The sequence below is a fragment of the Microcebus murinus genome, chromosome 3, assembly GCF_040939455.1.
Source record: "Microcebus murinus isolate Inina chromosome 3, M.murinus_Inina_mat1.0, whole genome shotgun sequence".
NCBI lineage: Eukaryota > Metazoa > Chordata > Mammalia > Primates > Cheirogaleidae > Microcebus > Microcebus murinus.
In genome coordinates, this window is record NC_134106.1 from 24,660,173 (window position 1) to 24,675,457 (window position 15,285).

Sequence of the window (15,285 nt, forward strand, 5' to 3'; positions counted from 1 at the left end):
GACTAGGGCTGGGGACAAGAAATCATAAAGAAGTGTAACAAACAGAAAACATAAAAAGAAGATCCCAGCAAAAGAAAATAGTTTTCACATTTATTGGAATCAGAGTAAACTTTTCTAGTGAAGATAAGAAATTCTCAGATTGGGTATAGCCTAAATGATAACAGGGTACTAGATAAGTCAGCCATGGTATAGCTACATTATAAATGGTGCTACATAAAGTGTGATTCTTATAACAGTATGAGTAAGCAAACTAGTATTGATCCACAATGAGATAAGTTCAGAAGTAGAATAAGTATTTAGAAACTTTTATATTACTGTGACATTGTCACAACATCCATGTATGAGATTATTTTTCTAGTACAACAAACTCACTTTATTGTATTTCACAAAACACTCAGTCCATAAGTTTAGAATAAAAGCAGAAAACTGGTTTCAGAATTACTATTAGAGAATACAATACAGTTATTGAAAAAATGATGTTGATCTGTATGTATAGACATGGTTAATGAAAAAAACAAATTCTAGAACAATATAGAAGGTATGATCCTGTGTCTCTGTGTGTGTGTGTGTGTGTTTTATGACCAGTCAACTGGAACCATTGTATTTTGTAAAAGCAGCAACCATATATGTAACAAACTTTTTAAAACTAGAAGAATTTACATCAAATTATTAAACATGATTAACAAAAAACAGATTATGATTTGTTTTTTGTTAGGAGGACTGAGAGAAATGGTAGTGATAAAGGAGGACTTTCATATTTCATTCTATTTACTTTTGTATTATTTGACATCTTTTTATAGTAATATGTATTTATTGTATAATACTTTTAAAACATTTTGTTATTTAAATTAACAATTTTGGTCTTTTTAATAAATAGTATCAGCTGGGTATTGTGGCTCATGTCTGTAATCCTAGCACTCTGGGAGGCTGAGGCAGGCAGATGGTTTGAGCTCAGCAGTTTGAGACCAGCCTGAGCAAGAGCGAGACCCAGTCTCTACTAAAAAAATAGAAAGAAATTAACTGGACAACTAAAAAATATATATAAAATATTAGCTGGGCATGTTGGCACATGCCTGTAGTCCCAGCTACGCAGGAGGCTGAGGCAGAAGGATCGCTTGAGCCCAGGAATTTGAGGTTGCTGTGAGCTAGGCTGACACCATGGCACATTAGCCCAGGCAACAGAGTGAGACTCTGTCTCAAAAAAAAATAAATAAATAGTATCAGTCAATTGAATATTTATACATAAAACAAAGACTTTTAAATTTCTATCTCATATAATACACAAAAATTCATTTGAGATAGATTATAGACTGAAATGGGAAAGTTAAAACAGTAAGTCCAGGCACAGTGGCTTGCACCCGTGATCCTAGCACTTTCAGAGGCCAAAGGCAGGAGGCTTGCTTAAGGCCAGGAGTTCGAGACCAGCCTAAGCAACATAGTGAGACCCTGTTTCTACAAAAAAAATAGAAAAATTAGCCAGGCATGGTGGCATGTGTCTGTAGTCTCACCTACTCAGAAGTCTGAGGCAGGAGGATCACTTGAGCCCGGGAGTTGGAGGCTGCAGTGAATTATGACACCACCGCACTGTAGCCCGGGAGACAGAGCAAGACCCTGTCTCCAAAACAAAACAAAGAAAACCTCACAGCAACAAAAAATTAAAACAGTAAACTTCTAGAAAAATACATGGTATTACATCTTCATGACTTCGGGGTAGGAAAAGATTTCTTAAATGAGACACAAAAATCATGGAAAAAATTATATATGTGTGTGTCTGTGTATATATCTGATGAAGGACTTTGTTTCCTAGAATTTAGTAAGAAAAAGTTAGACAATTCAATTAAAAATGGGCAGAGAGGTACTTCACAAAGAAGATATGTAGAATTTTGAATTGGAATTGGAATATGAACAGTGCCCAGCATCATTAATTATATGGGAAATGCAAATCAAAACTACTACAGATGAATCATAATGGCTAAGATTTAAAAGGACTCATAAGACCAAGTGTTGGTGAGGATATAGATATAATAATTGGAACTCACATGTGTTTCTGGTGGAAGTGTCATTTGGTAAAATCACTTTGAAGAACTGGTGCTATCTACTAAAGCTGAACATACATAAACCCTATGATGCAGGTGTTCTGCTTAGGTATTTCCTCAACAGAATTGAGTGCTCATATTTAACAAAAGACAGGTATAAGCATATCTGTATTAGCTTTATTCTTAATAGCCAATATATCTTCATCAAAAGAATAAATTGTGGTATATTCATATAATTGGTATATTCATATAATTGACATAGCAATGCAAAGGAAATACTACACACAACGTGGATTAATCTCATAGACAAAATGTTGAACAAAAGGAACCAGGCAAAAGAGTACTTAATATGTTGTACATATTATTAAAACTTATTAATCATAATAATGATATATACCTATTATTGAATGCTCTCTGTTAGGTAATCTTATTTATTTCTCACAACAGCCCCTATCAGGTATTAATAAATACTATTACAACATTATGCTCATTTCCATTTGGGGCCTGAAGGTTGAACAGCTGGTATATGACAGTCTCACTCCAGAGCTATACCACCCACACACGCTGCACTGTGGGCCTAGGTGTCCTCAGATGAAGGGTAGGTGTGTGGGAGTGGCAAGCCTGGGGTCAAGTCCAACACTGGTGGATGTGATTGACAATATATTGAATGAGGCATACTTGGATGGTTATCAGCAAGACCTATAAACTAAAGTGAAATTTTTTTGTGTTTTTGCTCATTTATATTTATAGAATACAGTATTCTAGTTTAGATTGTCTCAAACCAAATAAAGTCTTAGTTATATGTATGTGTTTTTTAAATCATTGACAAATGATTTAATGATCATTTTATATATTCACATGGTACTATCATATTGGCCAAATGATGATAGCTATTGTTTTAGTTGTGTTCTTTGTTTACAAGGAAGCACCACACATCCCTGCCAGCTGAAATAATGACGGTATATTAAAAGATATGCATGGCAATAAAAGACCTTAAGTCTCGTGGATATCCAAGATGTGGATCCATAGACTGGCCAGGATTTGTGGAGATTAAAACTGCCTTTTGTTACGAATCAAAATCAGCTTTAGTCAGCTCAGCTCAGCTCAGTTTTTGACCTTCATTCCTGGATGCTATCTTTATCTTGCCTCAGCTACTGCTGTTCTTTGTTCATCTGTTTGACTTTATACTACCAACTTGTTTGTTTTCTGCATGGTCCCAGGTGAAATTTATGAGGAAGAACATTTGGGTAACCTAGATATTTACTATGTTTGGCCCAAGCTTTTCTTGCGACTTCGGCTTTTGAACACACCATGGATTGGCTACTTTGAGTCAAGTATCTACCACAGCAGTTCTAGTTGTCTGTGCCAGGAGGAGATGGCCAGTAATATAAAACATGTCTACCTCTTCAGTAACAAGTTTAATTTTCCCTAGGGAAAAGGACTGTAGTCACAGTGTACACTCTGGATAATGTGGTTAGTTTATTTCTTTTAAATAAAATCAAACATGGCTAGCATTGAAATTGGTTGCATTTAGAAATTGGGTAGTATAGAAAGGCAGATATTAAACAGAATGCTGATGTACATGAACTGAGGACAATCCTTTGCTTACTGCTCTATAAGCCTGACAACACATATTCTTTTAGTTCTTGTAGGTAGCTTGGTTAAAATGTCTGTTTAGTTAGGATTGTTAAACTCTTGGACAAGTTAGTTGTAAGAATTAGGGAAAGTTTTTCGTTGATATTTTAATAGCTAATTTTGACTTGAAAAGATATTTTGAGGATTCTGCAAACCTCGAGATTATCAAACCCCTTTCACAGTATTCTCTGGTATATGTGTTAGTTATTTAACTCAAGATTAGTGCTGAATTTATCATGAGATACTTATAGTAATAAATGATAGTAAAACCAAAAATACTGAAATATTCAATAATATGTGGATATTGGCAGTAAAATTGAATGTAAATACTTTTAAAATTGATTCTAGGTTGGGCCATGCAGGCTGCTGCCTATATCTTCATTCATAGGAAATGGAAGGATGACAAGAGACATTTTGAAGACATGATTGATTATTTTTGTGATATCCGTGAACCACTTCAACTCCTCATATTCCCAGAAGGGACTGATCTCACAGGTAAGGTAGCCTGGGTTTGGATCACAAAATTTTAAAACACAAAGGAGCTTATAAATCATCTAATCTAAGTTTCTTATTCCTCACATGAAGTAACTAAACACGAATAAGATTAATGGCTCACACCTAAGGTCACTCAGATAACAATAGCACATCAGGACACAGAACTCCTGGTTTCCAGCCTATTGAATTTACAATAGGCAACCCCAAGAGGTCACTATTATGTCACACTTGCTATCCTAGAGGTTTATATTTGTAAGCCTCAGAATATATTTTAAAATATTAGCCTTTCACCTTTATAAGACTAGTTTTAAAATCATGTTTTAGATTGGGTATAGTGGCTCATGCCTATAATCCCAGTGATTTGGGAGGCTGAGGCTGGAGGATCACTTGAGACTAGGATTTTGAGACCAGCCTGGGGCAACATAGCAAGACCCAATCTCTGAAAAAATAAGAAAAAAAATTAGCCAGTCATGGGGTCATGCACCTGTAGTCCCAGCTACTCAGAAGGCTAAGGCAGGAGTATTGCTTGAGTTTGAGGCTGCAGTGAGCCATGATCACGCCACTGCACTCCAGCCTGGGGAACAGAGTGAGACCCTGTCTCTAAAAAAATAAATAAAATAAAATTATGTTTAGGTAAAGTTTTTCCAGCATGTTCCATATATTCTCTTGTCCTCTTCCAAGGTATTTATTTATCCATTAGACCCTTTTACAAGGTCTTCCTTATAAGAAAAATAACTGATGGTAAGTAATTTCAACTATTGTTGATTTAAGTTAATGTTACCTTTCTCCTGATATTTAAGCCATATACCTACTATAGGCAGGAAAGGCTTTGTCCTTTCCTGAAGAAAAATTGAGTTATAGAAAGGGCACAGGAGGACATGTTTATAACTTTTCTATCTGCCCAAATATTAAACTGTATAGGCTGAAAATGCCAATGGATTTCAAAGAATTCTTACAAAGACTAAAAACAAAAGTATTGTACAGTTTGTCATCTTTACTAAATCGATGGCTTTCATACTTTCTTAAACCACAGGTCATTTTTTTGCAGATGAAGCCTCCTATCTAGGATGTCAGATAAGATAGATAAAAATAGAAGTGCTCTGATTGATACTAGGAGGGATGGAGGGAATAAATTAGAGAGGAAACAGTTCTGTAGAATCCTTGGACTCAAAAGAGCAAAATTTACCTTTAATTTTCTGATAACTTCAAGAAAGATACAGCAGAATTTGAGAGAAGGATTTAGTAGATAAGGTCTGCCCCATGAGGGAAGAGAGACTAAAGCACGATAGAAATGAAGTCTAAAAATCACAAGTAGTATGGTGAGGTGGAACATGAACTTCTCTTCCAAATTCTTGATACTGAAAAAGACAACCCTTAGAATTTAAGAGAGAACAGGTAAATGAACATCCTAATTCACACTGTAGACAGTAATTTATGAAAACCATTACCCAAAGAGAAAAGAGAGAGTTCAAGATGAAAAATACAAATTATACAAATATTTAAATAAAAATGAATGGGTGACTGAGCCATGATAGGCTAAGGGAAATTAAGGTATTAAACTTTTACCACAGATACCAACAAAAAGATTTTTAACTCATCTATTGCACATAGAAATGAGCTAAATGAAACAAGGCAATTTGGATATACTAGGCAAATCTCTAAATTATATGCTTACTGTATAGTGTATGTTTATGATTAAAATTCTAAAAGTAGTTGTATCAAAGAAGATAATACTGAAGATAATATTGGCTGCCTTTTATTTAACCTTGAATATATATCATTGTAAGTTGATTGATTCTCAGAACTGAACTATTATAATGGTAGCCATATTTAAATTTTATAATACTTAGAATGTATAATACTTAAGTTTAGATATTGAAGTATCAGCTTCACTTAATAAATATAGAGTATAGGAAGCCATTTACTGAAATGATATATTTATATTTGTGAATACCAAAATATAAACTAAAGAATGGCAACTTAGAAAGTTATTAGTAAATAAATGCTAATGGAAAAAGAGGTCATGTGTTACTGCTACTCTGGTATACTAGGTGTTAATATGTTCATACATTAGACTTATAGAGTCTACAAAATATATATGTAAAACTTTTTTCATTCTATATTTTTTCTCAGTTTCTTTCATAGATGATGAATTTTACATCTACTTGCATATTTTTGGAGTCCAGAGTACTCGCCATTACATGATGTAGTAGCATATTTTTTTTAAGTTCAAATGGTATTTACATTTAAGGCCAACTTACAAAAGCCAGACTATTTGCCAAATAGAGAAACCAGACTGATCCTGAAGTTTAAAAAAATTTTTAAACAGTATTATACAAATACTTGTATTTAGTTGGAAAGAAAGATTTAAGAAAATAGCTCCAATTTGGATAAAGTATCTGTTAATTAAAAGGTGTATTTAGTTATAACAGTTAACTTTAAAGCTGGATTTTTCAGCCAGAGAGAATGTTTTATAACTTACTTTCTGTCTTCATATATTATTGTTGGCAATAACTTTTTTCTTTTTTATGGAAGTAATATATATTAATTTAGGGAAATTTAGAAACACAGAAGTATGCACAAAAATTGCTATAAATCCCACTGCCCACAAATGAACATTGTTCTAATTTTGGTCCATTTCTTTTTGGTCATTTAGTCACATACATATACATGTATACATACTCTTATAAAAATTGAGATCACACTTTTCCTTTTTTAGTTAATGTTAGATTGTAATCTTTCACATCATTGTTCTTTGAAAATGTGTCTTAAAGATTAGGTAGTTTCCTATTATATGGGTATATTATTTAGGGTTCTCCAGAGAAATAGAGCCGACAGGATATGTATAGAGAGAGAGTGATTGAGATTTATTTTAAGGAATTGGGTCTTCTGATTGTGGAGGCTTGGCAAGTTTGAAATCTGCAGAGTAGAATCCACAGAAGAGTTGCACTTCAAGTCGAAAGACAGTCTGGAGGCAGAATTCCTTCTTCCTTATGGTGACGAAGAGGGCACTTCTTTCTATTAAGGTTTTCAACTGATTGGATGAGGTCTATTCACATTATGAAGGGTAATCTGCTTTATTCAGTCTACTAATGTAACTATTAGTCTCGTCTAAAAAAAAAAAGTGCCTAAACAAAAAATCTAGAATAAGATTTGACCAAATACCTATGTTCTATGGCCTAGTCGAGTTGACACATAAAATTAACAATCACAATTGGTATACCATAATTTCAAGTTCCATTTCCCTGATTTGGAAAGAAAAGCTGTTTCTAGGTTGTACAAATATATCACATATAATTTAACACCCTTATACATCAAACTTCTTTAATTACTAAGTGCCTGGAGCTTTATATACGAAATAAAGTTCCTACTTCATGAAGCTTATAAACTAATAAGTTAGTAAAAATATGTCAGGTTGTCACAAATGCCTTGCAGAAAAATAAGGCAAGATAAGGAGATAGTATTAGAAGGAGCATAGGGTGCTATTAATATTGTATTTAAGGTGGTTAGGAAAAGCCTCTTTGTTAAGTAGGGTCTAATGAACAAAGCAGAAGACTATGCAGCTATATGGATGAAAGACATTCTGGGCAAAGTGAAGAGCAGCAACTGCACAGATCCTGAGGTAGGAACATGCCCAGCTGTTTGAGAACAGCAGAGTAGCCAGAAGTCCTGTGGGATGGAAGGAGTGCCTGAGTGGGATAGTTACAGGGAGTGAGCTGACAAGACAGGAGGTTGTGGTTGGAAAGTGGGATGCTAGTGTAGTTAGTAATAATAACAGAGTTTGGGCATAGCTAGATGAAGTGGGGGTGGAGGGTAAAATCTGCATCTCTCAGTGTCTCTGATTATTTTTACTTTCCCACATTGTGACTGTTTGTTTTAGAATTATTTAGATGTGTATTCACATTCTCAGCAGTTCAGTTTTGTATTCAGAATCCCTAGTGTCTCTGACAAACTAGAAGAGCAAACTAAAGAGTAGTTACTACTCATCTTTGTGGTGTTCTGGGCTTCCTAATCCCATGTCAGCTGAATATAATATAAATATTGTTTTGTAGTGCCATGTCCATGATATGCTCAAATAAATGTGAGAAGAGCTTATTACTTTTTATGTTTAGGGCCTTTACTTTTGACTTGCCGGGGGATCTGTGAGTATTTATTCTTTGACTCAATTCCTCTCTTATAAAATGAAATAATACTTTCTATAGGAGTGTTCTTTGAATATGTAGTGTTATGGAATGCATCTGTGGTTTTAGAAGGTTTGAGGACTCAATGTTCTTAAATTTACTCCTAGTAAAATTGTGTTTCTATAGGTATTTTTCTTGTGACTTGGAATAGTAGTTTATAAATTCAGGATACAGCTGAAGATTGCAGGTTCTAACATCTGTTGTCATCAGAAGGTATTTCATGATCTCTCCCAGGAGAGACCAAATTTCTGAACACTTTACTTTTTCCAAATGTATTTGCTGAATAATGGGTTTGGTTCTTCTTGGAACATGCAAAGTTACCTCATGGAATGGAAAAAAGTTTTTGCCAACAATTAGAACATACATTTGACTCTATATTCAGCCAAACCATGTTCAGATGTTTGTACATGATGTGCTAATCTTGTGCCTATTCTGTTGTGGAGTGGTTTTGGTTAGTAATATTAGCATGCTCTGTGCCTGAGCAAGGCAGATTTTATACTTTGCATTGAAGCCCTAAATTATTGGGTTTCTAAAAAATGTTGACCTGATAGATTTGATTGTTAGTTATTTCTTCTGGATGCCTAGATCCTTATGTTTTATTAATTTTTACTTTTACTTTATTAGCATTTTATATTTTAGTATTTCAATTTTATTATGGAAGCATTATTTTATGAACATTTTTGTTTAGTATTATTATTTCAGCTTTCATTGAATATGGACTATCTGAAATCTTTTAAAGAATTTTAAGAATTTGAATATGAATTTCAGGAAACTTATAAAGGTCTATTAATACCTTGTTATAAAATTTTTTAAATTCCAATAAGTAGATTTGGGATCTTTGTAAGGATCCATCAAAAATGTGTATGTCTTCTCATTTGACTCAGTGTACTGTATTCAGTAATTACAAAACAATTAACTTCCATCTTTATCAAAGAAATTCTGGGCTTCTTCCCTTACCTCACTTATCTTTTTTTATTTTATGGCTTCTAATGGTCTATTATTTTGTTTAGAAAACAGCAAGGCTCGAAGTAATGAATTTGCTGAAAAGAATGGACTTCAGAAATATGAATATGTTTTACATCCAAGAACTACAGGCTTTACTTTTGTTGTAGACCATTTAAGAGAAGGTAAGCACCCATCTCAAAATGTACTTTTTTATGAAAGTGGCAGATATTGCTAAGCTTTATATATAGTCCCTTAGAATTTATAAAGCACTTTGTATACTTTATCTCAAGAAATGTGATGCTGTATTTTTATCCTAAGTTGATCCCAGATACTATAATAAAATATTTGTGAAACCTTTTCCCTGTTTTTGGAACACACAGAATTAGACTATAATTCCATTTTTAAATATTTCTCAAAGTAGCAAAAATGTCTTAACACTTATACTAACCAAATATAATTTTCTCATTGTTTCAGATCATTATAGTTCTTTGTAGCTTAAAAAATAATTTTATATTCATTAATCCACTCACTTTACCAAGTAACTCAGGTTGGTAGGAAGGCAAGTACTGCTACTTCCATTTTCTAAATAAATAGAACAGGCGTTCAACGTGGTAAGTAAATTTCCACTAGTCTTGCAAGTCCAGGATAGAGCCTCAAGATTCTGCGCCTCCTGGTTTGTGGCTCATACTACCACCTCACACTTGTTTCAGGCCATGTCTATGCAAGAGCATAGACATCAATGGTGATTCCATTGATGGTATCACGCCCATTTAAATGTCTATGCTTTGATATTTTTGTTACATAAAAATCCAATTGTACTTTTTATTATAGTGTGCATATTTATTTGTTTGTATATCCATATGTTCCAAAGTGTTTATTTTTCAAGAACATTTCAAAGCCTGGAGTCACCTAGTGGAAGAATCTTGTTCACACATTGTGCTCTCCTCTGATTTCTAGCAAGCCATATCATATAATGGTAATGTCCCGGACTAATTAACACTTTCATCTGGTAATTGCTACATTGTTATAAAACTGTTTGTGACTAACATGAAAGGTCTTGAACCATTATGTAAGAAAAGGTATAATGTTCTTACTTCTTTCCCTAAATAGTATCACACTTGGTTCCTATAAGGGTTTAATGTGCTTTAAGATACAAAGTGTAACCTGCCAAAATGAAGCTTCTTTACTACTAGGTACCCATGATTTTAAAGAAATGTACACAATCAATCTAAAATCACATGGCACAGTAAGCCAAAAATGTTGTTCCTATTAATTTGACTAGCTTTTGAAATTCTGAGGTTACAACCAATACCACATGGACTTGAGGGCTTGATGGTCACATTGTATGTAATTAGTGTCCATCTGCCCACACAAGCTCATGGTGAACAAAGTTCTTCATGACTGTGGAGTGGAGAGGCACAAACAAAGTGTTAACGCATTTTTTAAAAAAATGTGATAACCAAATCAGCACAATAAACACTCATGAATGTAAAACCACTCAAAAGCTAAAGATCAAAGGCCAGATGCCACAATGGCTCAAGAGAAAAAACAAAGCAACAAAGTTCTACCCAACAGAGTGAACAGAAATCTGCCCCACCTATCAGTTCTCTCAATAAATGTGAATAGTTTGAACTCCCCACTCAAGAGACATAGGCTGGCAGAATGGATAAAAAAATACAAGCCAAGTATCTGCTATCTTTAGGAACACATCTCACCTGCAAGGATGCATTCAGACTAAAGGTAAAGGGGTGAAAAACAATATTTCAAACAAACGGAAGCCAAAAGAAGGCTGGCGTGGTGGTTTTGATTTCAGATAACTTAGTTTTTAAATCAACAAAAGTAATGAAAGACAAAGAAGGTCACTATATAATGGTGAAGGGTACAGTTCAACAAGAAGACACAACAATTCTAAATATGTATGCACCCAACTTAGGTGCACCCAGATTCATAAAGCAAACTCTACTTGTCTAAACAAATGGATAAACAACAACACCATAATAGCTGGAGACTTTAACACCCCACTGACAGCACAGGACAGATATTCCAAACAGAAAATTAACAAAGAAATAATGGACTTAAACAGAACTCTAGAACAAATGGGCCTGACTGACATTTACAGGACGTTCTACCCCCAAACCACTGAATATACGTTCTTCTCATCAGCTCATGAGACATTCTCTAAGATAGGCCATATCCTAGGGCACAAAGCATGTCTCAAAAAAAATTTAAAAATAGAAATTATACCATGTATCTTTTGAGATCACAGTGGAATAAAAGTAGAAATCAACCCTAAAAGAAACCTCAGTTCTACACAAAGTCATGCAAACTAAACAACCTTCTGCTGAATGATTACTTCATAAATGAGGATATCAAAAGATTCTTTGAACTAAATGACAAAGGAGACACAAGTTATCAAAATCAGGACACAGCTAAAGCAGTCCTGAGAGGAAAGTTTATTTCCATAAATGCCCATATCCAAAAGTCAGAAAGATAACAAATAGGCAACCTAATGAATCAACTCAAAGAGCTGGAAAATGAAGAACAGACCAACCCCAAACCCAGTAAAAGAAGTGAAATCATTAAGATCAAATCAGAACTAAATGAAATAACAGGAAATTATACAGAATTAATAAACAAAAAGTTGGTTCTTTGAAAAAATAAACATTATTGACATGCCTTTGGCTACACTAATGAAAAGGAGAAAAGACAAATCTCTAATAAACTCCATCAGGAACAATAAAGGAGATATTACAGCTGATGCCACAGAGATATAAGATATAATCTATGAATACTATAAAAACCTTTATGTACACAAACTGGAAAATGTGGAGGAAATGGACAAATTCTTAGAAACACACAGCCTCCCTAGGCTCAACCAAGAAGAAATAGAATTCGTGAAAAGACCAATACCAAGTACTGAAATTGAAACAGCAATTAAAACCTTCCTAAAAGGAAAAGTCCCAGACCAGATGGTTTCACACCCAAATTTTACCATACCTACAAAGAAGAACTGGTGCCTACCCTGCAGAAATTATTCCCCAACATTGAGAAGGATGGAAACCTACCCAACACATTTTTATGAAGCCAACATCACCCTGATACCAAAACCAGGAAAGGATGCAACAAAAAAAGAAAACTACAGACCAATATCCCTTATGAATATAAATGCAAAAATTCTCAACAAAATCCTAGCTAACTGAATCCAGGTGCTTATCAAAAAAAATAATCCATCACAACCAAGTGGTCTTCATTTCAGAGATGCAGGGATGGTTCGACATATGCAAATCTATAAATGTAATTCACCACATAAACAGAAGCAAAATCAAAGACCATATGATCCTATCAATAGATGCAGAAAAAGCATTTGACAAAATTCAACACCCTTTTATGATAAGAATGCTTAACAAAATAGGCATAGATGGGGCTTAGCTAAAAATGATGGAAGCCATATATGACAGACCCACAGCTGATCATACTGAATGGGGGAAAATTGAAAGCATTCCCACTTAGAACTGGAACCAGGCAAGATTGCCCACTCTCTCCACTTCTATTTAACATAGTGCTGGAAGTCATGGCTATAGCAGTCAGACATTAGAGCAGAATTAAGGGCGTCCAAATGGGGACAGAAGAGAAGAAACTCTCACTCTTTGCTGATGATATTATACCTAGAAAACTGTAAGGATTCAACCAGGAGACTCCTTGAATTGATAAATGAATTTAGTAAAGTCTCATACAAAATCAATACACACAAATCAGAGGCATTCATATACAGCAATAACAGTCAAACTGAGAACCAAGTCAAAGACTCAATTCCCTTCACAACAGCAACAAAGAAAATAAAGTACCTAGGAATATATTTAACTAAGGAGGTAAAAGACCTCTACAGGGAGAACTATGAAACACTGAGTAAGGAAATAGCAGAGGATGTAAACAGGTGGGAAACCATACTATGATTATGGGTCGGCAGAATCAACATTGTTAAAATGTCTATATGATCCAAAGTGTTCTACAGAGTCAGTGCAATCTCTATTAAAATATCATCATCATTTTTCACAGATAATGGAAAAAATAATTTTATGCTTAGTATGGAACCAGAGAAGACCCCATATAGCAAAATCAATCCTAGGCAATAAAAACAAAATGGAAGGTATCAATTTACCAGACTTCAAACTATACTACAAGGCTATAGTAATTAAAACAGCCTGCAACTGGCACAAGAACAGGGACATTGACCAGTGGAACAAAACAGAGAACCCAGATAGAAAACCATCCTCATGTGGCCATCTAATCTTTGAAAAAGCAGACAAAAACATACACTGGGGAAAAGAATACTTATTCAATAAATGGTTCTGGGAAAACTGGATAGCCACATGTAGAAGACCGAAGCAGGATCCCTACCTTTCACCTCTCACAAAAATCAACTCACACTGGGTAACAGACTTAAACCTAAGGTGTGAAACTATTAGAATTCTAGAGGAAAACGTTGGAAATACTCTTCTAGACATTGGCCTGGGCAAAGAATTCATGAAGAAGACCCCAAAGGCAATCACAGCAACAACAAAAATAAATAAATGGGACCTGATTAAACTAAAAAGCTTCTGCACAGCCAAAGAAACTGTCATGAGAGCAAACAGACAACCTACAGAATGGGAAAAAATTTTCGCATACTACACATCCAGTAAAGGGCTGATAACCAGAATCTATTTAGAACTCAGAAAAATCAGCAAGAAAAAAATCAAAAAACCCTATCAAAAAGTGGGCAATGGACATGAACAGAAACTTTTCAAAAGACGACAGAATAATGGCCAACAAACATATGAAAAAATGCTCAACATCTCTAATCATCAGGGAAATGCAAATCAAAAGCACAATGAGCTATCACCTGTCTCCAGTGAGAATGGCCTTTATCAAAAAGTCCCAAAACAATAAATGTTGGCATGGATGCAGAGAGATAGGAACACTCCTACACTGTTGGTGGGACTGCACACTAGTGCAACCTCTGTGGAAAGCAATATGGAGATACCTTAAAGCGATACAAGTAGATCTATCATTTCATCCAACAACCCTATTACTGGGCATCTACCCAAAAGAACAAAGGACCCTTTATAAAAAGACATCTGCACTCGAATGTTTTTAGCAGCACAATTCACAATTGCAAAGCTATGGAAACAACGCAAGTGCCCATCAATACACAGGAGTGTATTAATAAAATGTAGTATATGTATACCATGGAGTTCTACTCAGCCACAAAAAACAGTGGTGAACTATCACCTCTTGCATTTTCCTGGATAGAGCTGGAAACCATTCTACTAAGTGAAGTATCCCAAGAACGGAAAAATAAGCACCACATGTAGTCACCAGCAAATTGGTATTAAGTGATCAACACCTAAGTGGCCATATAGGAATAACATTTACCAGACATTGGGCAAATGGGTGTGGGGAGGTGAGTATGGGTTTGTACATAGATAATGAGTGTGATGCACCATCTGGGGCATGTATGTGCTTGAAGCTCTGGCTCCGGGGAGGCGGCAAGGGGAGGAAAGGCAACACATGTAACCTAAACATTTGTATGCCCATAATATGCTGAAATAAAAAAAAAAAATGTGATACCATTTACTGTGGCATCTACCTTAGATTCAACCCTTCTTTCTTAATAGTGTTTTTTTATTTTATAGTATTTAATGATTTCTTTAAAGGTATTTCTGACGTAATGGAACACATTCACTGACTGGATTTCTGTTTTAAAAAATATGCTTGGGCCGGGCGCTGTGGTTCACGCCTGTAATCCTAGCTCTTGGGAGGCCGAGGCGGGCGGATTGCTCAAGGTCAGGAGTTCAAAACCAGCCTGAGCAAGAGCGAGACCCCGTCTCTACTATAAATAGAAAGAAATTAATTGGCCAACTGATATATATATAAAAAATTAGCCGGGCATGGTGGCGCATGCCTGTAGTCCCAGCTACCCGGGAGGCTGAGGCAGAAGGATCACTCGAGCC

General features: G+C 34.9%; 1 protein-coding gene across 8 annotated transcripts in view; it reads left to right on the forward strand.

The window, feature by feature from the left end:
• LCLAT1 (lysocardiolipin acyltransferase 1) overlaps positions 1 to 15,285 on the forward strand; it is a 194,295-nt gene that overhangs the window by 106,435 nt on the left and 72,575 nt on the right. For all 8 annotated transcript variants that reach the window (XM_076000648.1, XM_076000647.1, XM_076000645.1 and 5 more), the window contains 2 exons: positions 4,020 to 4,166; positions 9,358 to 9,474. In XM_076000648.1, coding sequence (XP_075856763.1) covers positions 4,020 to 4,166; positions 9,358 to 9,474 — 264 coding nt within the window. The remainder of the gene's footprint in view (positions 1 to 4,019; positions 4,167 to 9,357; positions 9,475 to 15,285) is intronic.